At 43.0% G+C, this 27687-nt stretch overlaps 1 protein-coding gene across 3 annotated transcripts; it reads left to right on the forward strand.

The window, feature by feature from the left end:
- CD48 (CD48 molecule) lies at positions 1–27687 on the forward strand. Of its 3 annotated transcripts, none has more exons than XM_054526930.2 (4): positions 1–285; positions 17377–17679; positions 21095–21361; positions 25986–27687. In XM_054526930.2, the coding sequence occupies exons 1-4, from the start codon at positions 204–206 to the stop codon at positions 26108–26110; spliced, it is 777 nt and encodes a 258-aa protein (XP_054382905.1). In that variant the 5' UTR covers positions 1–203; the 3' UTR covers positions 26111–27687. The 3 variants fall into 3 exon arrangements, with proteins under 3 accessions (XP_054382905.1, XP_009240334.1, XP_024108398.1); XM_024252630.3 differs by lacking the exon at positions 25986–27687 and adding an exon at positions 23422–23811 and having other exon boundaries at positions 78–285; XM_009242059.4 differs by lacking the exon at positions 25986–27687 and having other exon boundaries at positions 4–285; positions 21095–23811.

The following is a 27687-nucleotide window of genomic DNA, read 5'->3' on the forward strand; positions in this document are numbered from 1 at the left end:
GATGCTCTTAGACAAAAAAATTTACAAGGCCTCCTGTTTCTGGTTTCTGGGGCCCCACACAAGTGTGCTGGGTGGAGAAAAAAGCTCAGTGGTTTTTTTTTTTTTCTCTAACCCTGTTTGGTAAGTTCCGTTTTTAGCTCCGGCCTCTTTCTAGCCAGGCTTTCAACTGTCTCCTGCATTGCTGGGAAGTTCTGGAAGGAAGCATGTGTTCCAGAGGTTGGGATTCGTGTCTGGCTCTGGAATTGCTACTGCTGCCTCTGTCACTCCTGGTGACCAGCATTCAAGGTACTTTCCACAAACTGTGTGCCTGTGATTGTGCACTGAAGGCATGGTCAGTTGGGAAAGGGGAGATGGGATGTAGAAGCCAGATCTGGTGTCTGGAAAGCAGGTATTTCCATTCCAATAGCATGGCCATGGCATGGTTGAGGAGCCTTTCTTAGCACTGATGAATTGAGCTTCATCTCCCTTCCCAAGGGGATGTGACCAAAACAGGAACCTGGGGAGCAAGAGAAGTAGGCTCCTCATATTTTGTCCCATGGTTGGTGGTCCATGAAGTTGTGGAAAAGTGTTTGTTTTTTCATTTTGAATAAGAAGAAGCTCTACACTGACAGCTGCCGCATTTTATGCTCAGACACATTGTACTCCCTTAGGCATTCTTTGAGACCTCTGTATATGTGAGGTGTTGTGTCCTGAGCCAAGGTAAATGATATTGTCATTGACCCAAAGAAAAGAGAGATCAAAATTATAGGAAGAAAAGCTTGGAAAGGATTGCTGTCTGGGGTCTCTGAATGAGGGTCTGAGAAGAGGCTGGAAGTGCGTCAGCATCAAAGGAACCTTAACACATCTGATTGCTAAGAGTTAAAGTCCATTCCTCTGCCACAGCCTGTTCGGTCCCCAGCATGTGACCAAGGGCTGAGCTAACTTTCCTTCTCCTGTTAGAGCTGCCTCACCCTCTTTCTTTATCCAGTACCTCTCTTCTTATGCCAGCTGAGAAACAGCAGTGAAACCTTTGACTTTCTTGCTATTCCCCCAAGTAAATACTCAAGTCTTTTTAATTTAAAGGGCTTTAATGCTCACCACTCTATGTAAAACAGTAAAAATGAACAAACATGCGGTAGTTACACTGTGGCATAAAATGATGATAGTTTGTAACTTTTGGGGAGATGAGGTAGAATGTGTGGAGGATTGGTCTCTCACATATTCACCTCTCAGGTAGAGTCCTTTGGTTCATGACTGTGTGAGTCTACGGCTATATGGGTTCTGTGGGCCTGACTCAATGCATAGGACATTGGTATGACCTTGGGAGTGGGGGCTGACATGAAGTATTCATCTAACTATTGGGAAAAACAGGGTTGCCAATGAGAATTGGAATATTTTAGGACTTTCTCTAGGCATACTGAAAACATCCTGACAGTTGGTCTTTCTCTGACTTCTTTTCTAGATTTCATGTTGGTCATTTATTCTTCTTTGAAACAATCAGACCACACCTGATTATGTTATCCTTTGAATGGATAATATTGGTTTTGATGAGGTTGGGTTATCTATTTCTATAACCTGGGTTAGTAAAATACAAACTAAGCACTTACTGTGTGTCAGACATTGTGCTAGGCCTTTTGCAAACTTTTTCATTTAACTTTCATTAGAAAATAATGAGGTGGCTATTACTATCTACATTTTTCAGATGAGAATACTGTCTTGCAGAGAGATTAAGAAATTCTCCTAAGGGCACACAGGTCTAATTTCCAAACCATTGTATTATGATTATGCCTTTCCTAGACTAAGGCGAGAGAGTCTTGATGAAGGTCAATGTGTCTAAATCTCTTAATTTTACTGTTTGCCTTAAAAGAGGTGTTTTCTCTTAGCTCTGGGCTTATGTACATGCCTTCTTTCCACCTAGACTTCCCTCCCTTCTCCCCTCTCCCTGCCTCTCTTTTAGGCTTCTGTTTTCATGTGACTTCTTCTTGGACTGTCTGCCTGTGACTGTGTTCTGAAGGCGTGGTTAGATGGGAACCTCAGGCTCCAGATTATGGTTTGTGAATTGCTTGGTTGATCATCTGTTTCCTTGAAATTTTTGAGGACGGAAACCATGTGCAGTGTTGTGCTGCTGAACTTAGCACAGGCCTGGTGTGTGGCATGTGCTCAATAAATAATTGTTACACAAATGAATGAACAACTTCAAAAAACTTCCTTTTGGACTACACATCCATATCTTCCTGAGAAGTGCAAGTAGTTCTCTCCTCTGCAGTAAGGGATGCTTCTGTGGAAAAGTTTGAGAAACACTCTTAGCTCTCTTCTTCCTTCTCTCCTCAGACTCAGGTTTCTCAGTTCTTTGGTTTCAAGGCAATGATTTAGGGCATGCTCCACAACTAGCCAATTCCCCATCTGTCCACAACACTTAGCAGGATGAAGTAGAAAGAGTATTGTACTAGAAATGAGATGACTTAGTTCTATCTGGGTTCCATGCTGTGGAATTTTCAACAAGTCATTAAAGCTTCCTGAGCCTCAGCTTCCTCAACTCCATAATGGGTATAATAATCTGTTCCTCATTTCTTCAAGGGGTTGCTATTAAGATCAAATAAAATAAAAAATGTGCAATTGCTTTGCAATTGTGACACACACAGAATCTGATACAGATGAAAACCTGGGAAGAGCATCAGTAAATTCTTAAGCCCCAAGCAGTCTCCTGAGCCCAAGACCAGAACTTCTGTCTCTTAAACATCTTCTCTAGACTCTCCAGACACGTGTCTAAAACTTAAGTCATCATCTCTGTTTCCGCTATGTATTGCTATTTAACAAACTGCCACAATACCGTGGCTTAAAATAATAGCAATGATTTACTTTGCCCACAGATTTGGGGGAAGACTGTTCGTCCTGTCTCACTTTCATGTGTTTGCAATCAGATCATGGTGTGGCCTAGAGTCATGCAAGGCTCTTCACTCACAGGGCTACTGCCTGAACTGAGGGAGGCTCAAAGAACTGGGTGGCTGGTACCACTCAGTGGAAGCCTCCCAGAGTTGGTGTCTCAAGAGAAATAGGCAAATGCTGCATGGTCTTTTCTAACTTAGCTTTGCAGGTCACACTTCCAGTGTATTCCATTCATTGAAGCCATCACCAAGCCTACTCAATTTCAAGGTGAAGGGGCATGAGTCCATCATTTGATGAGAGGACCGTCAAAAAATTTACAGACTTAAAAAAAAAAATACTACAATCCTTCTTCCCCCAAACCTACTGCTCCTCCACTGTTCCCCACCTCTATAAATGACATCTCCACTTGTCTAGTTGCTCAGGCCAGAATTCTAGAAGTCATCCTTGATTCTTTTCTCTCCCTTGCTTCTCATGCCCAATGAGTAAGTCCTGTTAATTCTACTTTCAAAAATATCTCTCAAATATGTCCAATTCCATCCAGCCCCATGCTACCTCTCTTAGATCAAGCCACCATTTTCTCTTATCACCAATTTCCACAATGATCCACTATCCTAACTGCTCTATTTACTGCATTCTCTCTAGCTAACCTATTCTCTACCCTGCTGTCGGTATACATTTTCTAAAATGGTTCTCTGTTTGCATCACTCTTCTGCTTAAAATCTTCAGTAGCCACTGTGGGAAATGAGAAAGCAGAAGCTGTGAGCGTAAAGTTCACATTTCATAATAAGCTCACTTCCTACCCTCCTTAGTCTATGTTCTAGCCAGTGAGCTACTTCCTATTCTGCAAATGAATCTCATTTTCATGTTTCTGGGTGTTTGATTCTTTTTCCCTCTTGTTGGAATATGCACTACCCCCAGTCATCATCCTTCCCTGGTTTTGTCCCACTTAGGCTAATTCCTCGTACAGAAGCCATTCTCAACCCCCAAATTCAAGTGATGTGCTCCCTTTTATATGCCCTCTAAGCATTCCGTATTTTCCTTTTCCTAATACTTATCACCAATAGCAAAAGCATCTGATTAATTGTATTGATTCACTGGAATGAAGCTCAAGGGAAGGAGCTGCATCTATCTATTGCATCCTTACAGAGCCAAGCACATAGTAACTGCTTACTGCATAGTTATTCGATGAATGAATACATGAGGAAGTTCATGTACTCATGGAGGGATGGGTGGATGGAGGGAGGAAGGGAGCAAAGGAAAGAGGGAAGGAATAAATTTTGAGTCATTCTTTCAGTCAAGCTGGGGTCTCAGAGTAGATCTTACTGGCCCTGATAAATTCTTTCTCCCATTTCCCACAGTGGCTATTTCAAACTTTCACCCTATCCTCAAGGCCCCTTACCTCAGTCCTCTGCCCTCTCAGCAAAGCATGTGCCTCCTTCTTTGCAAAAGAAATCAAAACTAGAGACCATTAGGCAGGAAGCCCTTCAACTTCCTGCCCGCTATCTTCAAACTGGTAACTTTTCTCCACCATCAGCTGTCTTTCCTCCTCCTCTTTCCCTCAGAGGATGAAGTATCCCTCCTCCCAGCCAAGACCTGTGCCATCAGCTCTGCTCTGAGCCCCACTAGCCCGGGCTCATCAATCACCTCCCTTCTCTTCATGTCTTCCCTCCACTGAATCCTTTCCTTGGCCTACCATAGCTTAGGTCTTTCCCTACTTGAATAACAAAAACAAAATACTCTCTACTTTTTCATGACCCTTTACATACTGCCCATTCAAATTGCAATGTCTGAAAAGAAAAGTCTATTTTTATTGTTGTTTCTCCTTCCTCACCTTCAGATTGCATTGCAGTGTTGCCCACTGAACTCATTATAGTTCCCATCTCAAAAAATAGTAGCCTGCTCAGCTTCTCACCAAGACACAAACCTGAGGTCTTGGTAGCTATTGCAAAATTACTTCCTAAAAAGGGTTGTACAGGCTTGTTAAATATTTATTCTTATGAGAGAGCTCCAGGTAACTCTGTCTCCACATCCTTAACACTCATCTTCTTTTCTTCCTTAAGAATTTTACTAGAAACCATGTGTTTTGCTTTTATTATTTTTATTTTTCTCAATATACAAGGAAACCAAAGAAGCCAACCATGTGTCTTGTTTTATTGGAGTAACCAGAACTTACTCTTTAAAACCTTTCTCTTTCCTGGGGAGACTCTTTGGTATGGGATTATGACTTCCTTTGATCTGAATTTTTTCCCGTTACAATTCTGTTTCTCTACAGACAAGAAACATGGGTGGGCACAGGCAGGATCTGGATCTATTTCTTCTCCTTTTTTTAAAAAAAGTGAAAGCGAGTTTATTAAGAAAGTAAAGGAATAAGATCCAACTTTGTTACTTTATCCCAACCATCCAGACATATCACCAAATACTTCCTGTTAGAATTAAATCAAAACAGTAGTTTTTAAAAGGCTGCTTCACCTACTTCCTAAAAGATGGAATTGTTAAGAAGGCAAATCAAGATTTTATCAGCAGTTAATCACTTCTTTATTTCTCAGTAGGAAGTTACAGCCAACCATCAGGACAGCCTTTTTGGAATTGTTACACATGGGTGGTTAAGGAGGGAGAGAAGAAAGATACAATACTGTATGCTTACCTGTCATCAGCACTCATAATATACTGAAATGGGCTGGGCGTGGTGGCTCACGCCTGTAATCCCAGCACTTTTGGAGGCCGAGGCAGGTGGATCACCTGAGGTCAGGAGTTTGAGACCAGCCTGACCAACATGGTGAAACCCCGTATCTACTAAATACAAAAAATTAGCCCGGCGTGGTGGTGCATGCCTGTAATCCTAGCTGCTTGGGAGGCTGAGGCAGGAGAATTGCTTGAACCTGGGTGGCAGGGGTTGCAGTGAGCTGAGATTGCACCACTGCACTCCAGCCTGGGTGACAAAAGCGAAACTCCATAAAAAAAATTATATATATATATAAATGATCTGTCTGGTGTTACTACCTGCCTCTGTCATCAGAGAGTGGATTGCGCTATCTTCCTGAGTGTATGTCTGAGACATGCTGGGGAGTCTGCCAAGGATGACCTAGCTCAGTACTTCTCAACCAGGGTGAACGTGGGAGAATTTGGTCCCTCAAGGGACATTTGGCAATATCTGGATACATTTTTGGCTGTCACAACTGGACAAGTGTTACTGGCACCTAGTGGGCAGATACCAGGGATGCTGGCAAACATCTTACTGTGCACAGAACAGCCCCCTACAAAAAAGAATTATGTGGCCCAAAATGTCAATAATGGCAAGACTGAAAAACATTGATCTAGACTGACTATTATGACCGCTTCTATTAATTCATGTGGAAACAAGTAACAGAAGAACAAATCTGGAATATGTCTAGTGATTTTAAAATCCTAGAAAGAGTGTCCTCCTAGGCTGTAAGCTCCAAGAGGCAAGAGACTCTATCTGCCTTGCTGACAGCAGAGTCTAGCACAGTGCCAGGCATATTGTGGTTGTGCGATGACTGTTGCTGGCTTGAACTGATTCTGTCAGAGGGATTATAGGGCATGGCCCGGACCAATCAGAAGCACTGTAGAAATGAATGCCTAGGTATTTCTGTGTACCAACCAGGACAGGGTAAATGCTTAATAAATGTTTGTTGAATAGATAGATGAATGGTTGGAAGGCTGAATGGACAGGAACTTGAAAGCCCTGGGGTCATAGACATTTTTATCTTTTAGTGGTTGAGAATGTTTTTGGAAATGATGGATATGTGGAAAGTGAACAGCTAGTATATATCATGTTGAAGAGTACAACTGAGTTTTTGTGTGGCAGCCTATGACACCAGAGTGATATAGGACATATTTCCTCTTGTACCTTTAGCTTTTATTCCACAGCTCTTTTTTTTAGCATTTGTATACATATTCTAAGTTCTCCCTCCACAGAAAGGATCAATGGACCTCCTTTCATCTTGTACTTTGTCCTTATCATCTTTTCTTTCTCCTTACCTTAACCAAACCAGGTTTTTAAAAATAACCCGAGGCTTATACAGTTTGGAGTATTCTCATGAAAAGAAAAATAAAAGAACAAAACTGTAAATACAAATAGGAACAAAAATAAATTCAATTAGAATAAAAAAAAGAAATCCCAGGGAATTAGTTCAAGTTTAAAAAATACAAATACTACAAAGAACATGACAGCAGAAAAAATAGCACCATATTTTTAGTTAATGAAATGCCTTCGTGCTTCCATAATACTTTGCTACTGAATAGCTCTGGCTGTTGTTCACTTCCAACCTGCTTTCTCCTCTGCTTCCCACCTGCAGCCCGATTGCAACATGTCCGTGGCCATTGCTGGTGAGTCAGTGCAGAGGGCAGCAGGAATATTCCTGGATGCCATTTCTTCACTGAAGTGGGTAGCAGGAACTTCACACACAAGAGTTTGCGACCTTCATACGTGTGTCCCACTAACCCCAACTAAGTACTTCCCATTTCTACTTCGCCTTGGCCAGACCTCAAAATGCCCATAACTGAGATGCCACCCAACAAAAATGCAAATGTGATGAAGGGGATGTTAGAGTAGACAGAGGCCATGGTCTAATTAGTGTTTAAGATACGCTTTGTAAAATGGATTACATGAATACTTCTAGTGCTCCTCCAGGGCCATCCAAGAAGCCCTGAAGCTTCAGCTTCATCAGTTTCACAGGAAATCTGCCTCTGATCCAAACTTTGTGAAATAATAGTTTATACAGTCTCCAATTTGTTACCTTCTAATAACTTGCTTCTAAATACATTGTAAATGCACACACAAGACATGAGCCACTTTTACAGGAAAGCATTTTTTTTTTTTTACAGGAGAAGACATTATTAATAAAGCTAAAATGTCTTAATCTACTCTCCCCAATCCCACTCCCTCTCTGACTGTGTCTCTCAATACCCAATCCCCTTGTTCACTCCACACTACCCACTCACCGCCTCCTTGCTGTTGTTTATGTATGGCAGGCAAATCCCTGCCCCAGGGCCTTTGCTCTGGCTCTTTCCTCTGTCTGGGTCCCTCTTACCCCAGATATCCTCTTGGCAACCTCTCTCCTCCAAGTCTTTGCTCAGATGTGACCTACTTATCACCTTATAAATGAAGTTCACCCTTTTACCCCTACCAGTACTCGTGACTCCCCTTACCTTATTCTAGGTTTTCTCCTCTGTCATGGCAATTATCATCTCCTTACATACCACATAGTGTATTCAGTTAGTATGTTGATTGCTTACATTTTTTCACCCCACTCTAATGCAAGCCCTGTTAAGGTAGGGATCTTTGCCGCATGTACCATAGATATGCTAATTCTTCTGTCTTCAAACCTCCAGCATCAGCTAATGGCTCCATGACCAAACTACACTTTACCTATCATTCTCCAGGCCCTGCCCCATCCACTACAGCCCCTCACCCTCCTGTCATTTTGGTTCCTCAACCAGTCTGTGTCGATATGCGCAGTTCAATCTTACCTTTTTAAAAGAATTTAAGGATGCTTGTACTCAGTATGGTCCTACTTCTCCTTATGTTAAGATGGTTTTACAAATTTTTTGTACTGAGGTCACTTTGCTTCCTTTAGATTGGGACCTTTTGGCAAAAGCTGTTCTAACCCCATCTCAGCATTTACAATTCCATATTCCATACCTGGTGGTCAGAGGAGGCCTGTTTGCAGGCTCAGCTAAATAGCAGTAATGACATTCTAATTACTCAGGCTCAGCTCACAGGCTCCGATAGTTTCTCTGATGCTTATGCCCAGTTAAACTTTGATGCCCTTACCACAGAACAAGTAACAAAGGTGTGTATGAGAGCTTGGGATAAATTAGGTGCTCCAGGCCAAGCTCCTGTTCTTTTACCATGGTTAAACAAAGTCACTCTGAATTATACACAGATTTTTTCGGCTAAATTACAAGATGCTGTTCAAAAATCTGTCTCTGATGAGCACACTCAAGGCATTCTCCTTTGTATGTTAGCTTTTGAAAATACAAACCATGAATGTAAAATGGCCATGCGTTCTGTCCAATGGCAAAATTTACCTGATCATGAGGTGTTGCCTGCATATATTAAAGCTTGTGAAGGCATTGGATCAGACACCCACAAAGCTATTCTGTGGGCACTGGCCATGAAGGATGCCAACTAAACTGGTCCCATTAATTTTTTTCTTGGAGCCTGCTATAATTGTGGCCAACTTGGTCATATTCAAAAAAATTGCACTGTTAAAAACTTACAAGCAGCCAAGTCGGTTCAACAAACATGGCCAAATGCTGCTCCTACTGTTTGCCCACATTGTTGCAAAGGTAAACATTGGGCAAATGTTTGCCACTCTAAGCATGATATAGATGGAAACCCCCTACCACAATACCACGGAAACAGGGAGCGGCGCCTGGGATGGCCCCGACGTCAAATAGGACACTTCAAACTAAGACCAACATTGCGTTTCCACTTCAGGCGGTCCCAGTGCAACCCCCAGCACAAACAAATCTACCTACAGCCAAACCAAATAGGTCCCAGCCTCTGCTTCTGTCTCAGTACAATGCTTGTCCACCTCCACAGTAGGAGGCGGGGCAGTTGATCTCTGTAGTACTATTCCTCTAAATTTACTTCCTGATTCTTTGCCTTTGATTGTCCCCATGGAGGTCACTGGCCCTTTACCTCAAGGTTCGGTGGGCCTGGTGTTAGGTAGGGCATCCACCTCTGCTAAAGGAATCACCATTTATACTGGTCTCATCAATTCTGATTCCGTTGATGAGATTAAATTAATTGTGTCTGCCAAGGTTCCTATTTCCATTCTGGCCAGTGAGTCAATTGCTCAATTGCTTTTACTACCTAATATCATTTTAAACAAAGGAGATAAGACACGTGGCCCTGGGATAGGCTCCTGCGGTGAAAAGGCCACTTATTGGATTAATGTAATTTCTAAACAATGGCCCACCTGCACCATACACATTCAAGGAAAAAGGTTTGAGGGCCTAGTAGATACTGGTGCTGATGTTTCTGTTATTTCCTCTAGTTTATGGCCTTCCTCTTGGCTTAAACCTCCTGCTAACGTAGGACTAGTAGGTGTTGGAAAGGCTGAGGAAGTTTATCAGAGCACATTTATCTTGCCTTGCACTGGCCCTGATGGTCAAAAAGGTATAATTCAGCCCTATATCATGCCAATTCCCATTAATCTTTGGGATAGAGATTTACTGGCACAATAGGGGGCTGAAATTAATATTCCACATAACTCTTATAGTGCTTGCAGTCAGTATATGATGGAAAATATAAGGTTTGTTCCTGGACTCGGTCTCGGTCCAAAGCATGAAGGGATTACTAAACCCCTCCCAGTTACTATAAAAGAAAACAGGGCTGGTTTAGGTTATCCTTTTTAGTGGCGGCCGCTGCCACGCCTCCTGATCTCATTCCCTTACAATGGAAAATCTAAAACTCCCATTTAGGTTCAGCAGTGGCCGCTTTCTAAAGAAAAACTGGAGGCTTTAAATCAATTGGTTTCTGAGCAGTTGCAACTTGGAAATGTGGAACCTTCTCTTTCCCATTAGAATCATCCTGTGTTCCTAGTAAAAAAGAAGTCAGGCAAATGGCGGATGGTAACCGATTTAAGGGCCATTAACGCTGTAATTAAACCTATGGGGGCCATCCAACCTGGCATGATTGCCCATGCTTTAATACCTAAAAATTAGCCTCTCATAGTTATAGATCTTAAAGATTGTTTTTTTCATATTGCTTTACACAAATCAGATTGTGAAAAATCTGCTTTTACTGTACCATCTATCAACAATCAGGAGACTGCAGCTCATTATCAATGGAAAGTACTTCCTCAAGGAATGCTAAATAGCCCTACAATCTGCCAGCTTTATATTGGACAAGTGCTTTCACCAGTTCGAGCCCAATTTCCTGAGGCCTATATTCTTCATTATATTGGTGATATTTTAATTGCTGCCCCCACTGATAAAGAATTAATTGACTGTTACCAAATTTTGAGCTGCTGTGTTACAGAGGCTGGATTACACATTGCTCAAGATAAAATTCAACAGACAACTCCTGTTCAATATTTAGCAATGGTGGTCGATAAACAATGTATTATTCAACCTCAAAAAGTTCAAATTAGGAGAGATTCTTTAAAAACTTTAAATGACTTCCACAAACTTTTAGGTAACATTAATTATTTAAGACCTACTTTAGGCATTCCAACATATGCACTGTCTAACTTGGTCTCTATGCTGTGGGGAGATTCCGATCACCACAGCGCCAGGATTTTGACCCCTGAGGCCTTACTAGAACTGGAATTTGTAGAAGAAAGAATCCAGACTGCCCAGTTATCTAGAGTACAGCCATTTCAGCCTTTTCAGCTTCTAGCTTTTGCTTCATTACACTCCCCTACTGGACTAATAGTTCAACATAATGATTTAATGGAGTGGTGTTTTCTTCCTCATTCTGTGTCAAAAACTTTGTCTGTTTATCTAGACCAAATAGCCATATTAATTAGACAGGCTCAGTGCAGAATACTTCAAATTTCTTGATTTGATCCAAATATAATTGTGGTTCCCTTAAATCGGCTCGAAGTTCAAGCGCCTTTCAACATTCTGTACTGTGGCAAATTCACTTGGCTGATTTTATTGGCGTTATTGACAATCATTATCCAAAAAACAAATTATTTGATTTTATAAAAATGATGTCTTAGGTGGTTCCTCGATTAACCAAAAATCAATCCATTCCTGAGGCCATTACAGTGTTCACTGATGGCTCCAGTAATGGCAATGCTGGCTATAGAAGTCCTACAGACAAAGTTATTTCTACCTCTTATACTTCTGCTCAAAAGGCAGAGTTAATTGCTGTGATTACTGCCTTACAGGATTTCCCCAAACCTTTAAATATTGTCTCAGATTCCGCTTATGTTGTACATGCCACTAAAAATGTAGAAACTGCTACTATCAAACATATTGATAATTCTGAATTGGCTTCTTTATTTTCAAGGTTACAACAGGTGGTTCACCAGTGTGGACACCCTTTCTATATTACACATATTAGGTCTCATACCACTTTACCGGGACCCATGTCTGCCGGTAACCATAAAGTCGACTGTTTGGTCTCTTTTATGACCCAAGAAACTCAGGAGTTCCATAATCTCACTTATGTCAATGCCACTGGCTTAAAAGATAAATTTGCTCTTACCTAGAGACAGGCTAAGTTTATTGTTCACAGCTGCCCTCAGTGCCAGGTCTTCGTACTTCCAAATCAGGAACCTGGTGTTAATCCTAGAGGCCTAACTCCTAATGATTTATGGCAAATGGATGTGACTCATGTTAGCTCCTTTGGCAGACTGTCATATGTGCATGTCTCAGTAGATACCTTCTCAGGTTTTATCTAGGCTACTTGACAAACAGGGGAAGGCACGGCCCATGTTTAAAAACATCTGTATTCTTGCTTTGCAGTTATGGGGCTTCCATATCAAATAAAGACAGACAATGCCCCTGGATATGTTGGTAAGGCTTTTGATTCATTTATACAACAGTAAGGAATTTCCCATATTACTAGAATCTCTTACAATCCTCAAGGACCGGCTGTGGTGGAACAGGCCAATTGCACTTTAAAAACCCAATTGTCCAAACAGTCTGAACAACCAAAACATGATTTAACTACTCCACACTCCCAATTACATTTGGCATTGTTTACTTTAAATTTTTTAAATGTTCCTAAAGATAATACTCCAACTGCAGCCGAACGCCATGACACAGGCCAAAAATTTTCCTTAAACGAAGGCAAGTCAGTGTTATGGAAAAACTCCCAAACCAATACTTAGGAACCTGGCACAATTATAATGTAGGGAAGAGGATATGCTTGTGTTTCACCAGGAGATCATCAATCCCCTGTCTAGGTACCCACCAGAAGACTCAAGCTTCAGGTGAATACTGACAACTAAAACCACAGACAAAAAACGTCTGTGTCAGAGACTGCCTTCAGACGTGGTGAGATCTGTGCTGACTCCTCAGAAACAGGCATACCAAATCACAATAGGTGTAAATCAATCCTCCCTGATGGCAATGGAGACCCATCTAACTAATCCCACTTCTCCTGATTACTTTTCTTTTTCTCCTTACAAACCTAAAAATCTCACCATTTCTATTAGCCTGAAAATAACAGACCTCTGTTCTTCTCTTCCTCCTTCAGCACTCAATCTCGCTTACACTAGGTTTTATTTAATGATTCTCCTCCTTATACTTTCTGTCTCACCAGTTTCCTCTCACACTGATTTACCTGCTACACATAATTATTCTTATTAGGTTTATGTGCCTTTTCCTCCACGTATTCGACCTCTCACCTAGATAGATGCTCCTGCAGAAATCTACACTAATGATAGTGTGTAGATGCCTAGAGCCACAGATGACCGTTGCCCTGCTCAACCAGGAAAAGAAGGCACTGCATTTAATGTTACCATAGGTTATAAATACCCCCCTCTGTGCCTCAGACATGCATCTGGTTGCATCCATCTAGATACTGAATTCTAGGCTGCTTATCTTCCGAAAACATCAGCTACAGATAAAACAGGACATTTAGTCTCTGGCCTCTCCCTTTCTCCTTTAAAACAAATGAAAGGAGAAGTAATGGGAGATACCCCATACTTTCAATATAAACCTGCAGGAAAACCATGCCCTAAAAATTTTGAGGGCCCATCTAAAACTTTAATTTAGGAAGATTGTGTTAACTCACATGCAGTAATATGAAAAAATGACTCATATGGTTTAGTAATAGACTGGGCACCAAAGGGCTATTTAAAAAACAATTGCTCCTTTAGTGGAAGGGAATGCCTGGAGGCTACTTATTTTATTTCTTATCAGGAGAATGAGAATCATCATTCTACTTTGCATAGGAGGATCAGCTCATTCTTTCCCTTAAAATGGGAAGATAAAGGCATTACCCCCCCGCCCCCAGGCCTCGTATGATACTCCCCATTCTGAGCCCAGAACACCCAGAACTTTGGAAATTGGCTACTGCCATGTCTGGATTGCGAGCATGGGAAGGGAAAACTATTTTGACTGCTGTTCCCACTACCGTCCCACTCACTCACTCTCTCAGTATCAACGTAGACCCAGACATTCTGCTTTACTTACCTCCAACCTGACTATTCCCATACAGAGTTGTGTTAAGCTTCCTTACATGCTGTTAGTAGGAAATATCAAAATTTGGACAAATAATCAAACTGTCCAATGCATTAATTGTCATCTATACACTTGTATTAACTCCCATTTTGACTCCAGGAAAAGTATAATGTTGGTTTGAGCTTGAGAAGGAATCTGGATTCCAGTAACTTTACTTAGAACTTGGGAATCCTCCCCCTCAATACATTTAATTAATGAAGTGCTACAGCAAATTCTAAAAAGATCTAAGAGATTTGTTTTCACTTTAATCGCTGTTATCATGGGCCTAATTACAGTCATTGCAATGGCCACCACTGTCGGAATGGCATTACATCAATCTATTCAAAAGGCTCATTTTGTTAATGATTGGCAAGCCAATTCCACCCAAATGTGGAATTCTTAACAAGGCATCGATCAAAAATTGGCAAGTCAAATTAATGATTTAAGACAGTCTGTTACTTGGCTTGGAGATCAGGTAGTGAGTCTCAAACATCGCACACAAATGCAGTGCGATTGGAATACTTCGGATTTCTGCGTCACCCCATATTCCTATAATGAGACTGATCATTCATAGGACATGGTCAAAGGACACCTTCTAGGTAGAGAAGATAATTTATCATTGGACATAACTAAATTAAAGAAACAAATTTTTGAAGCCTCTCAAGCTCACTTATCCATCATGCCTGGAGCTGAGGCATTAGATCAGGTGGCAGAAAATCTTTATGGATTAAACCCCACGACTTGGATTAAGTCTACTGGGGGCTCCACTGTAGTAAATTTTGGAATTACATTTCTCTGTTTAATCGGCTTGTTTTTAGTGTGCCGGACCACTCAAAGAATCCTGCATCAAAATTGAGAGAATGAACAAGCCTTCATTGCCATGGCACATTTATATAAAAAGAAAGGGAGAAATGTTGCGGGAAGTCAGGGACCCCAAATGGAGGGACTGGCTGAAGCCATAGCAGAAGAACATGGATTGTGAAGATTTTATGGACATTTATTAGTTCCCCAAATTAATGCTTTTATAATTTCTTATGCCTGTCTTTACTGCAATCTCTAAACATAAATTGCAAAGATTTCATGGACACTTATCACTTCCCCAGTCAATACCCTTGTGATTTCCTATGCCTGTCTTTACTTTAAATCTCTTAATCCTGTCAGCTGAGGAGGATGTACGTCACCTCAGGACCATGTGATAATTGCATTAACTGCACAAATTGTAGAGCATGTGTGTTTAAACAGTGTGAAATCTGGGCCCCTTGAAAAAAGAACAAGATAACAGCAATGTTTAGGAAACAAGAGAGATAACCTTAAACTCTGACCACCAGTGAGCCAGGCAGAACAGAGCCATATTTCTCTTCTTTCAAAAGCAAATGTGAGAAATATCGCTGAATTCTTTTTTTCAGCATGGAACATCCCTGAGAAAGAGAATACGTGCCTGGAGGTATAGGCTTATAAATAGCACCCCCAGGTGTGCCTGTCTCTTATGGTCGAAACTGCAGAGGTGAAATAGACTTCAGTCTCCCATAGTGCTCCCAGGCTTATTAGGAAGAGGAAATTCCCGCCTAATAAATTTTGGTCAGACCAGTTGATCTCAGAACCCTGTCTCCTGATAAGATGTTATCAATGACAATGGTGCCCGAAACTTCATTAGCAATTTTAATTTTGCCTCAGTCCTGTGGTCCTGTGGTCTCGCCCTGCCTCCTCTCACCTTATGATATTCTATTACCCTGTTAAGTACTTGATGTTTGTCACCCACACCTATTCGCACACTCCCTCCCCTTTTGAAAATCTCTAATAAAAACTTGCTGGTTTTTGTAGCTTGTGGGGCATCACAGAACCTACCGACATGTGATGTCTCCTCCCAGATGCCCAGCTTTAAAATTTCTCTCTTTTGTACTCTGTCCCTTTATTTCTCAAGCCAGCCAGTGCTTAGGAAAAATAGAAAATAACCTATGTGAATATCAGGGCAGATTCCCCGATAGCTGCTTAGTTCATTGATGTATCCCAAGTGTCTCAAATAGTGCCTGACAGATAGTTCTCAACAAATATTAGCTTTTAATCATCCTTTGGCTTACCCTAGTGGTCATCTCCTCCAAAGAGGTTTTTCTTAGTATTTTCTCCATTTTCTATCCCTAACCTCCAGATAGGAATATATTCCCATAGCACACTGTGTTTATTGTCAGGACCCAGGAAATGATGCCCCAAAATGATGGCCTCAGAAGCAGCCTCAGAAGTGAAAGTTTTTCTCTGACCTTCTCCTGCCCTCCTGTCTATCAGTCCCATTATCCCCTAGGCTAGCCATAGACACTGTAATCCCTCTTTCTCAAGGTGGGCCATAAAAGCCAAAACCCCTTTTCCCCAAAGCCAGTCATAAAACTTAAGTATACCACCCTAACTTTCCTTGAGCCTTTCTATGTAAAAAAAAGAAAAAAAAAATAGCCATAAAAAAAAATTATCTGACCTATCTTGTTTGATTGTGAATCATAAGACCCCCATTCTAGAGAGGGCCTTCCCCACACATGGGAGGAAGGAAAGAATCTGGCACAGAAAGGCCAAGCAGAATCTAGAAAGACAGGCCTTGCTGGGTTCCCCCAGTCAGTCTATTGGCATTTGATCATACCCTTTTTGTCTGATCATATTTCTCCATGACTGTCCATACTTTGTTGAACCTAAGCATAAAAATGGACAATTTGCCCCGTATCTTTGGCTCTTCATTCCGAAGGCTCTGCTTACATGTTAAGTTCATCTGTATGCCTTTCCTCCTTAATCTGCCTCTTGTCAGTGATTTTTGGCAAACCTGCAGAAGGTGAAGGGGAAGCTTTCCCTTGGTTCCCACATTACCTTTATTATAGTCATCAAGATAATATATTAGGATTATTTGTTTGTGTGTCTGTCCTCCCACATTGGTATATTAAATATTTTTAAATAGAATCATGTACTTTTTATGTCTATGCCTCTAGGGACTAACAAAATGCTTACTGAACTGACAATAGATGGGGAACACAAGACCAGAGAGCAGATATGACTTGTCATCAGTTTATTTGAAAGTCTATGGGTATGAGAGTAAGGGAGAGAGCCAGACCAAACCTCAGTTGGCCGTACTCAATTCTTTCATTTTCTGGGGATAGTACTAGATTAATTATAAGCAACATCCCCTTCCCCCATGCCCACTTTTCAAGCTCCAACTTTTCTTGAGTTCTTGAGCAGGAGACCCGGACCTCCAGAGAAGACCATACTCACTGCTCCTAAGCAGAAATCCCTTCCTTCTCACCTGTTCCACCAGCCCAGGCTATACCCTGGGCCTGTCAGCAACACTGCCTTCTCTAGGGCAGGTCTCACTCTGAATCTCATTGGCAGGTCACTGGGTACATATGACCGTGGTCTCCGGCAGCAACGTGACTCTGAACATCTCTGAGAGCCTGCCTGAGAACTACAAACAACTAACCTGGTTTTATACTTTCGACCAGAAGATTGTAGAATGGGATTCCAGAAAATCTAAGTACTTCGAATCCAAATTTAAAGGCAGGGTCAGACTTGATCCTCAAAGTGGTGCACTGTACATCTCTAAGGTCCAGAAAGAGGACAACAGCACCTATATCATGAGGGTGTTGAAAAAGACTGGGAATGAGCAAGAATGGAAGATCAAACTGCAAGTGCTTGGTGAGTCAGGGGAGCCAAAGAGCAAATCCCCACTCCAGTGGCCCTGGATGGACCACTGTAGGGCTTCCTGGGAGGCATGGGGCACTCTCAGGGAGGAGGAGAGAAAAACCTCAGGACAGGTTTGATTCATTTTTCCTTGATCCAGTTCTATTTGGGAGTGAGCCTAGGTCAACAGATCCCCAAATTAACAATCTTAGGACATTTAACACCTCTTCTGAAGTTAGTGAGTCTAAGCTTTGAAGAGAAGGAAAACTAGAGATTTTTCCTATTTCCTTCATATTGTCCTGTGATCAACCTAAATCAGCTCAGCTCATCTTAGTTATATCTCTGAAATTAGGCTTCATTGGACTTAAGAAAGAGAGTGTATTAATATAACGAATGGGGCAGGAGTTATCAGAATTTTTCAACTTTCATAATGGGCAGGACAAAAAAACTTCCACTCATAGCTCCAGTCTAACCAGTGTATATGGAATAAGGACTCAGGTATTATACCTGGAGCCAGACAGACTTGGGTTCAAAACTCTGGTCAGTTGCTCACTAGCTGTGCAGCCTTGAAAAAAGATCTTCACATCTCTGTGCCCATATTAGGTAAGATTCTTTTGATAGCAAGTAACAGAAACTAATTCAATGTACCTTTACCAAAAAAGGAGAATTTAGTTTAAGAAACTAGGGCTATTTAAAGCAATTCAAAGAGTTTAAAAGAGCTAGTAAGCGCTGAAGGGGAGAAGATTGAAAACCAGGTTCAGGCCAGACCCCCTAGCTTCAGGAATCTGTGGACTATGCCTATGGATTTGGATTCCTGACATTTTACACATGTTATCTCTCAAAACTTAGACTTTTGCTCCTCTGAGTTTCAATTCTCAGGGCAATTTAAAGAGAGAGAAACTGATAGTCCCAATTTAGTTCAGGTATGTGTACCTGATCTAAACATTTTTGGTGAAAGGATCAGATTATAAGGCAGAAACATGGATATGGGGAGGGCTCCAGGGGTTGGGGTATGCAATTCTTGTAGAAGAGCAGGGCTAAATAATCCAAGAGTGGTGTTCCCTTGAGAGCCTTGGGTTCTTCATCATATTATGAGAATAATTCTACTTACCTTTTAGGATGTCATTAGAGTCAAAGTAGATAAGGAAAGTGAAAACATTTTTTAAAATGTCAAAACATGCAAATGAAGAGTGTTGTATACATTCAAGTTCCACCAGCCAGACAGTCCCTGATCCAAGCAGTCAGATTCCCCTTCTAACTCTTCTTCCATGTCATATGGGCTGAAAATTCAGAAAGTCCTGGGAACAAAAAGATTCAAGGTCTCTTACAGTGGTGTTCTGGTTAACAAGCTCTACAAGATTTAAAAACAAAACAAAACAAAAAAGCCCTAAAGTGTTTCATTTACCAAATTTGTAATTTCTGTGGTTTAAATACTGCTACCACAGTTGATTTCAATAAACTAATGGTTTCACAAAAAGCTTGCAAAATTTCTGAGTACTTAAAAATCCACAAACTGGCTTGGGCTTCAGTACATCCTGCCTGAGGGTAAGATTTCCAGGAAGTGATTAGCAGAAAAAATGGTCCTCTGGTCCAGCCCAAGCATTTCTGACAGCTCAAAGCGAGCATCTTGGAGCTGGACAACCCAAGCTGGCTCAATTAATTCCATCAGCAAAGTGCCCAGTGCTGTGCTGATCACCATGGGAAATGCAGAAGGAGTGTAAGATATGAGGCTAGAACACAGGAAATGGTGAAAATCAGGATAAAAATTGCTCAATTAAAGCATATAGGGGAAGTCCAGGAAACTTCTATAACCTCTGTAGTCTGAGCAATCTTTTAGCCATCTGAGATCAGCTTCACAGAGGAGATAAAACTAGAGTTCTACAGACCAGATTGGTAGAGCTTCTAGAGCCTCTCCACACATACAACCAAGAGGCAAGCTCTGATCTGGTCAATTCTCTGCCATCTTTTAATCTTATGGGATTTGAGTTGCATTGATTCTGCAGATGTTTTGCCCTTGACCAGAATGAAAAGATCTCAGAAGATTGCAGGTAAACCAGCCTTAGCCAAGGAAGGACCAGATGCTGGGACTATCTCTCATTCTCTCTGGCAGCAGTACAACAGTAATAATGGTAAAATGACCTCTAGAATATATGCAATACTTACACTCTGCAAAAAGCAATTATCCATAACAGGTGACATTTTATCTTACTAACATTGTGCGATGAGGTAGAGTCAGTTTACAGATGACAGCAAGGGGGTTAACTACCTTGCCTAATGTCACTCCACTAGAGTCAATTCCAGGACCCAGGCTGGTCTCACTCCAAAACTAGTGTTTTTGTGCCTACTTGCCTCCCTCCCTCCCTTCTTTTTCTTTTTCTTTTTCTTCTCTTCTCTTCTCTTCTTTTCTCTCTCTTTCTTCCTTTCTTCTTCTTTTTTTTTTTTGAAGGTCTTCTCCTTACCCAGGCTGGAGTGCAGTGGTACAATCATAGTTTATTGCAGCCTGGAACTCCTGGGCTCCAGCAATCCTCCTATCTCAGCCTCCTGAGTAGCAGGGACTAAAAGTGCACACCACCTCACCTGGCTACTTTTCTTTTCTTTATTTCTTTTTTTTTTTTTCTTAGAAACTGAGTCTCTCTATGTTGCCCAGGCTGTTCTCTTAACTCCTGGCTGCAAGCAATCCTCCTACCTCAGCCTCCCAGATTGCTGGGATTACAGGTGTGAGCCGCTGCACCCGGCTGTGTTTTATCCTTTCTATCTCATAAGTACTTTATTCATCCTTTCATGAGATACTTATAGAATACCCGCCATGTGGCAGGGATTGTGCTAGACATGGAGATACCAAAGTTAGCAGACCAATCTGTTTATCACAATTGATGTGGCTGGAAGTTACACGAAATTCTTCTCTGTAGCTCTGCCAGAGTCTAGAAGGCTGGCACCTGCACTGGATGGTTGTGCAAAGGACTTTGCCACGTGCAGGCAGGTACCTCTTACCTTAGGACTCTTGCTGAATCTAAGCCCGATAATTGGAGAGACAGACCAGCCAAGGTGCCCGCCATGAACCATTGCTAGAGAAGGGTCCCTGAGCATCTCAGACAGTTGGTATACTAAGTCTGACCCCAGAAAGTCTCTGGGCTGTTTGTTCAGGCTCACACATGATCATAACCCCATTTTGTTCCCAGAGCATATAATGGACTGTGGCGCCCCCTCCAGGACCCAGCTTAGCTTCACTGCCTAGGAGCTGCTCTTGCAGTCTGTGAGGCCTCAGGAGGTCAAGACTGCTCACTGGCTCCCTCTGTAGAACTTCTTCTTCATGACTCTGCCTCCTGGGGCACTCAGGCCCCTTCCTTGGATCCCTCCGTTCTTTGCTGGCTAAACCTTCACAGCATGAATGCCTCACTGTTTCATCTTACAACATCCTCCTCACTTTCAGACCCTGTACCCAAGCCTGTCATCAAAATTGAGAAGATAGAAGACGTGGATGACAACTGTTATCTGAAACTGTCATGTGTGATACCTGGCGAGTCTATAAACTACACCTGGTATGGGGATAAAAGTCCCTTCCCAAAGGAGTTCCAGAACAGTGTGCTTGAAACCACCCTTAAGCCACATAATTACTCCAGGTGTTATACTTGCCAAGTCAGCAATTCCGTGAGCAGCAAGAATGGCACGGTCTGCCCCAGTCCACCCTGTACCCTGGGTAAGAAGGATCCCTGGGAGCTGAGGGGGGCACAGGGTAACTGGAGTTCTTTTGAACAAAGAAAGTCTGGGTGTCCTACTCAGCCTCCTTGCACAGTGTGGTGGTGAATCCCTAAGGTGTCTGGGAGAGCTGGGAGACATGGGTTCTGCCACCAGCTCTACCACCACCTCCCAGCCGGCTCACCTCAACTTCATGGGGCTCAGTGTTCTCACCTGCAAAGGACATTTGGCAGAGATCTCTGATACTCCTCTTCCCTCTCCTGCTCTAACAAAGCATAGTCCTAACATCTGAGGCCAAGGTCATCATAGAGTAGTCTGAAACATCAGGGTGAGCAGGGAGAAGGAAGGGCAAGTGGGTGAGCAGCTGTCTAGAGGGGCTTCATTAGACAGCCGAAGTCAGCCAAGGAAAGAGGGACTGAGGTCATTAGACAGCCAAAGTCAGCCAAGGAAAGAGGGACTGAGGAGACGGGCTTGAGAGAGGCTGTCGAGCAGGCATGAGAGCCTGAGCCTCAGGCGAAGCTTCTCCTCCCCAGGCTGATGTTCCTAGATGAAGTTAGGAAGCCAAATTCCCCTGTCTCCTGGGAGGATCCACTCATTGGAGTGTCACACCTGGCTCTAGATCAGGCCTACACTGGTGCTAGCATGGGACAGCTAAGGCCGTGAGTTTTAGAGTCAGTCATACCTGGGGTCACTTCTAGGACTGTCACTTACTAGCTAAACAAGTTACTTAGCTTCCCCAAGTCATGTTCTTCCTAAATAAAGGACAAAATAACAGTTCTTATCTCGTGCTAAGGATTCAGTGAGACAAGACACGTAACCTGCCTATCACAGTGGCTGACAAGTCCTTAGTAAGTGGGAGCTAAATGAGATGCTGTCTCTTAGAGTTTTGGGGACCCTTAATAAACTTGGATCAATATCTCCAGCACTCTGGGCCCCCTACCCTCCACAATCCTGAAGTCAGATCCCTGAGCCCTAGCGTACACATTCTTCTAGAATAACTCAGACCTGAGGTGCTCACATTCACCTGTGACGCCTGTCATGCCCAGTCATCAGGGATCCTGGCCTCTGAGAACATTGCTGTTTTGTGGTCTTCCTGGGCTCTGTCTACCCTCCTTATCTGCACTGATTTCTTTATCTCTACTCCCACATGTGGACTACGGAGACTGTATGCTCTTCCTTATTCTTCCTAACTAATTGGCCCTGTCTCTACCAGCCTCTCCTGATATGCCCTGCTCTTCTGCCACCACAGACCCACTGTGACAGTTTGGTATCTGACCATGAGAACACAATTTGGCTGGTGGTTCCAACACCACCCTCATATCAATATCACATCCTGAGATCCAGAAAAAGGAAGAAGCACATTCCCTGTCCTCTGTAAAATGGGTGTGACTGTTCATCCAAAGAGAGGATAAAAGCAATAATAAATCCATTTTTGGAAGGATAAACCCTTCTGTCACTTTTTAGTCACCCAAATTATCCTAGAAAGCCCCCTCAAACTCCCTTCCCTATGGTAACTCTCATTCCTTTTTTGTTTTGATTTTCTCCAGCTCAGCCCTTCCCCACCCCAGCATCTAAGCTTTCCTTCCATCCCTTTTCTTTTTCCTTCCTTTTCTGTCTTCCTTTCTCTTCCCTTCTTCTTCCTAGTTGGTGCAGATACTTAGTGGGGTGGAGAAACAAGGAAAGGAAGTGGTCCTTTTCTCTCTAAAGTCAGCTGTGCATTGTATCATGTGGTCATCTGTCTGTACCTGAAGATCTACCCTACCTCGTTGATGTCCAGAGTAGGGGAGCGATGCTTTCCCAGGCCACAGATATGTCGAGGTAACCTTTGTGCACGGGACCCAGGTAAGCCAGTGATATTTAAGGAATTTCTGCACTTTTTATACTTTATGTTTGGGGAGATTGAGGAAAAGAATGTCCTAGGCAAATAGGATGGGATTCAGGGAAGAAATTCATTCCCCTGCTCTGTGAGCTCCCACACCAGTGTCCAGTACCCTTGCCCCTTCTCAATACATTAGTCGAAATAAAGATACCTAAGTGTATAGGGTTTTCTTGCTCTTTCAGCCCGGTCCTTTGGAGTAGTATGGATTGCAAGTTGGCTAGTGGTCACGGTGCCCACCATTCTTGGCCTGTTACTTACCTGAGATGAGCTCTTTTAACTCAAGTGAAACTTCAAGGCCAGAAGATCTTGCCTGTTGGTAACCATGCTCCTCACCAGGACAGAAACTGTATAGGCTGACCAGAAGTGTGCTGCTGAATTATCAACGAGGATTTTCAAGTTAACTTTTAAAAACTGGTTATTATTTAATTTTATATCCCTTTGTTGTTTTCTAGTACACATATAGAGATATAGAGATACACATGCTTTTTTCCCACCAAAAATTGTGACAACACTATGTGAATGTTTCATTATTTTTTAAAATAAACATTTGATATAATTGTTAATTAACTGAATTCCTGAAGTTGTCCCAAATCTGTCAGACAGTGCCTGCTCCGTCAGCTAGGAGAAACTGGAATCTGGAGACACAGAAGGAAGAGCCTGGAGCCACGGGCTCCTGTGTATCAACACTGCTGAGGAGCCAATTTGTGCTACATCTGACCCTTATTCCAACATCCATGTTAAGCTTCCTGGAGCTCCAGCTCCCCTGCCAAGCTTTTGCCTCCTTCCCAATGGCTTGCCTTGCTCTGGCCCCTCTGAGGGCCACTCTCCTTAAGTCTGCTGCAAACATAGGTTCAGTCTTGCTCTCGCAGAAGGAAGGATGCAGCTCTGTCTCATAAGAAGCCTTCCTGCCCCACAAGCCTCGCATAGGGAGCTGAGTTCTCTCTCCTCTTTTCCATTGACTCTGTGTGGGCAACTCTTCAACTCCTAGTTGTTTCATGGGATCCAAAAAAAAACCATCAGATCGACACAGTGGTCTCACCAGAGTTGCCCACTATATGCAGGTAGGCGCCCCCAGGCCCACCACTGACATAACACCTGGGATTTTTGCTTAATGTCTCCTCCTATAAGTCTCCTCATGTGCCTGGAGCTGAGAGGGTTACTACAGAATGCACTTCCCCTTCAGAAAACTGCCCACCACAGACTGCTTGCCTTTCAAACCAGACCAGCCTCCCCCACCTCCCTCGTGGCCCTTCCCTCCTCACCCCATCTCCTCGGTGACAGAGACAGTGCTGTGTGTTTGCCAAACCTTCTCATATTCCCCTGGGTGAGTGAAAAAACTCCTTTTCCCAGCTACTTTTGCGTTTAGCTGGAGCCATGTATGAAATCTGCCCAATAGAAAGTGGGTGGCAGGGATGTGGCAGGAGTGAAGGACTTCAGAAAGTCTGGCTATATGATGCAAGCAACTGCATTGGAGCCATTGTTTGGAAGGCAGCTGCCTGCCCTGCATTGCACAAGCATGATAAGAAAGGTAGGGTTTTGTCTTTTCCACAAGACAGCCTGGGCTCCCGAAGAAACCCACCACCCTGAGCCCAGCCTGTAGTTCCATCCAAAATCACCCCGAGCAGCTTGCATCCCCATCCAAACTCACTTCTGAGCAGTCTGCATCCCCATCCGAACACACCCCTGAGCAGCCTGCATCCTCATCTGAACTCACCTCTGAGCAGCCTGCATCCCTATCCGAACTAAGCCCTAAGCAAACTGCCTTCTCATACAAACTCACCCCTGAGCAGCCTGCATCCCCAACCAAAATCACCTCTGAGCAGCCTGCAGTCCCATATGAACTCACCTCTCAGCAGCCTGCAGTCCAATCCAAACTCACCTCTGAGTATCCTGCATCCTACAGGTGGACCATTTCCATCCCCTTTCTGTAAGCAGCACCCTTTTCCTTCCCCTCACTTTTCTCAGTGGAAGAAGAGGGTTTTGGGGGGAATTTCACGCACACACACACACACACACATACACACACACGCGAGCGCGAATGGGATAAACAAGCAGTAAGAAGGAAACAAATGCCACCTTCTGTCACAAATAAGCACATTCCTCAGCTGCTAAGGAACCAGCGCACCTCTGTGGACATTGTATTTGTATTATTTCCAGTTACTTGGAAACCTGAGGTAAATCTCACCTTAGACGGCTCAGGTCACAGACACCAACGGTTCCCTGCTCCTCCCATCCCTCAAGGCAGTGCCAGATACATAATTTGTGGGGTTCAGTGCAAAATGAAAACGTTGGCTCCCCTTGCTCAAAAAGCAAGGAAAATGTGCCAATAAAAGTACTGAAATATTAAGCCTTTTCTTTTCTTCCACAGTCTCTCTACTTGAGATGGTATTTTTTTTTATTTGCTTGCTATTTAATGCTGTTCTAAGTAAAGGCAAATTAAAAATTTTAATTATCGTGAATTTTACTTTCTATATTTTAAAATGTTAGTTTTAAATGAAAATAGAATATTTAATTCATATTTAGAATCATTGCAATTACTCAATTTATATTTCGTGGCTCATGCATGCATATATATTTTGTTCTTATTGGAAGTGTGAAAACGCTGCAAAAACCCAACTTAACTTTTTTATTTTACTTCTTGTTGCATACACATTCTTCCAACACTCTGTGAAAGCCAGTGGCACCCATAACGTGACTACTTTGCACTTGCTTTGAGTTTCACTGAACTCCTATATATTTTGGGTAGGTCCGCTGGAGTGCTGTGCTCATGGGATACGAAAAAGGAGTAACAAGGAATGGTGGCAGACGTGCAGATTACACGTATCTTCCCTTCTCACCTGCATGCTCCATTGTCCCAATGGACTTCACTGAAAAAGCGGAAGCTGAAAGAGAAAATTATCAAGAATTTCCAGATAGTGACAGCAGCAGCAGAGCACTAACCCAGGTTCAGGGACCTTCTGACCTGGGGCCCCGTGTCACTGCACAGGTCACAAGCCCGTGAAGCCAAATTTACCTCAAGGACAACTAATATCTTATACCAAGACAACGGCCTTCTCTGGAAGTCACAAGGCCTGGTTCTTATGTTCCCCAGCCCCTCATATGTTTCTATGCATCAAAAGTTAGTAGAAGCTGGGCGCAATGGCATACACTGTAGTCCCAGCTACTCCCAGGGCTGAGGTAGGAAGATCACTTGAGGCCAGGAGTTGGAGGTTGCAGTGTGCTGCGATCGCACCTGGGAAAAGCCACTGCCAGTCCTGCCTGGGAAACAAAGCAAGACCCTGTATCTTCCAAAAAAAAAAAAAAAAAAAAGGTTAGTGGGTTCCCTTATCAGTATACACAAGCCCATTTGTCTTTGTGCAAAGAGGATACTCCAGAATTTGCCTCAATTTCCAGTCATGAGTATACTCTTGTGAACTGAGGTCTCAGGTTAAGTTGCTTCCCCTTGGCCTTCAGGCAGCTCAGGCAAGCTCCTGCACTGCCCTCTGCTGGCTCCACCACAGCAAGTTTAAGTAAAACTTAAAGCCTTGGATTAGGTCAGTGCTTCTCAAACTCTAACTTGCCAGCAAATCACCTGCGGATCTTGTGAAAATGCAGACTTTGAATCAGTAGGTCTGGGGTGGGAACCAGCTTGTCTCAAACAGCCAGCATGAGGTTACACATGGAAGGTTGGCAAGGCCAGGAGCTCCTGTGGACTAAGAGAAAGTAACCCTCATATCTGGCTTTGCACAAATAAGCAGCTTGGATTGGGCCCTTGTGTTGGGACCAGGTAGGGGTACATATAAATAGACCTGGCCCCTCAGATCAGTGAGTTCATTCATTTACCACCTATATTTACCAAGTGCTTACCTATGCTAGGGGTCCCATGCTGGAAGCCACTTATTAAGAACGAACACTGACTACCACGTATGTCCCAGGCTCTGTGCTGAGCTCATTACCTGAATGGCTTTCTTTTTTTTTTTTGAGACGGAGTGTTGCTCTGTCACCCAGGCTGGAGTGCAGTGGCGCGATCTCGGCTCACTGAAAGCTCTGCCTCCCAGGTTCACGCCATTCTCGTGCCTCACCCTCCCAAGTAGCTGGGACTACAGGCACCCACCACCACGCCCAGCTAAATTTTTTGGCATTTTTTTAGTAGAGACGGGGTTTCACCATGTTAGCCAGGATGGTCTCGATCTCCTGACCTCGTGATCTGCCCATCTTGGCCTCCCAAAGTGCTGGGATTACAGGCGTGAGCCACTGCGCCCGGCCATGGCTTTCTTTAAGGAACAGGGCTGTGGGTTGTTTAGAGTGAAAGTGTTTCCGAAAGTCTTCATTGAGGATTTGGACTTTAGATGGTTTCCTTGGCCAGGATAATTTTATACAACTGTTGGTATGATCAAAGCAGCCTTAGAAAGGTTCCATCTCTCATTGTCCCTTCTTGTCCAGGAATAAAAAGATCAAGCTCCTCCACA

This window comes from Pongo abelii, chromosome 1 (genome assembly GCF_028885655.2).
Source record: "Pongo abelii isolate AG06213 chromosome 1, NHGRI_mPonAbe1-v2.0_pri, whole genome shotgun sequence".
In the NCBI taxonomy this organism is placed as follows: domain Eukaryota; kingdom Metazoa; phylum Chordata; class Mammalia; order Primates; family Hominidae; genus Pongo; species Pongo abelii.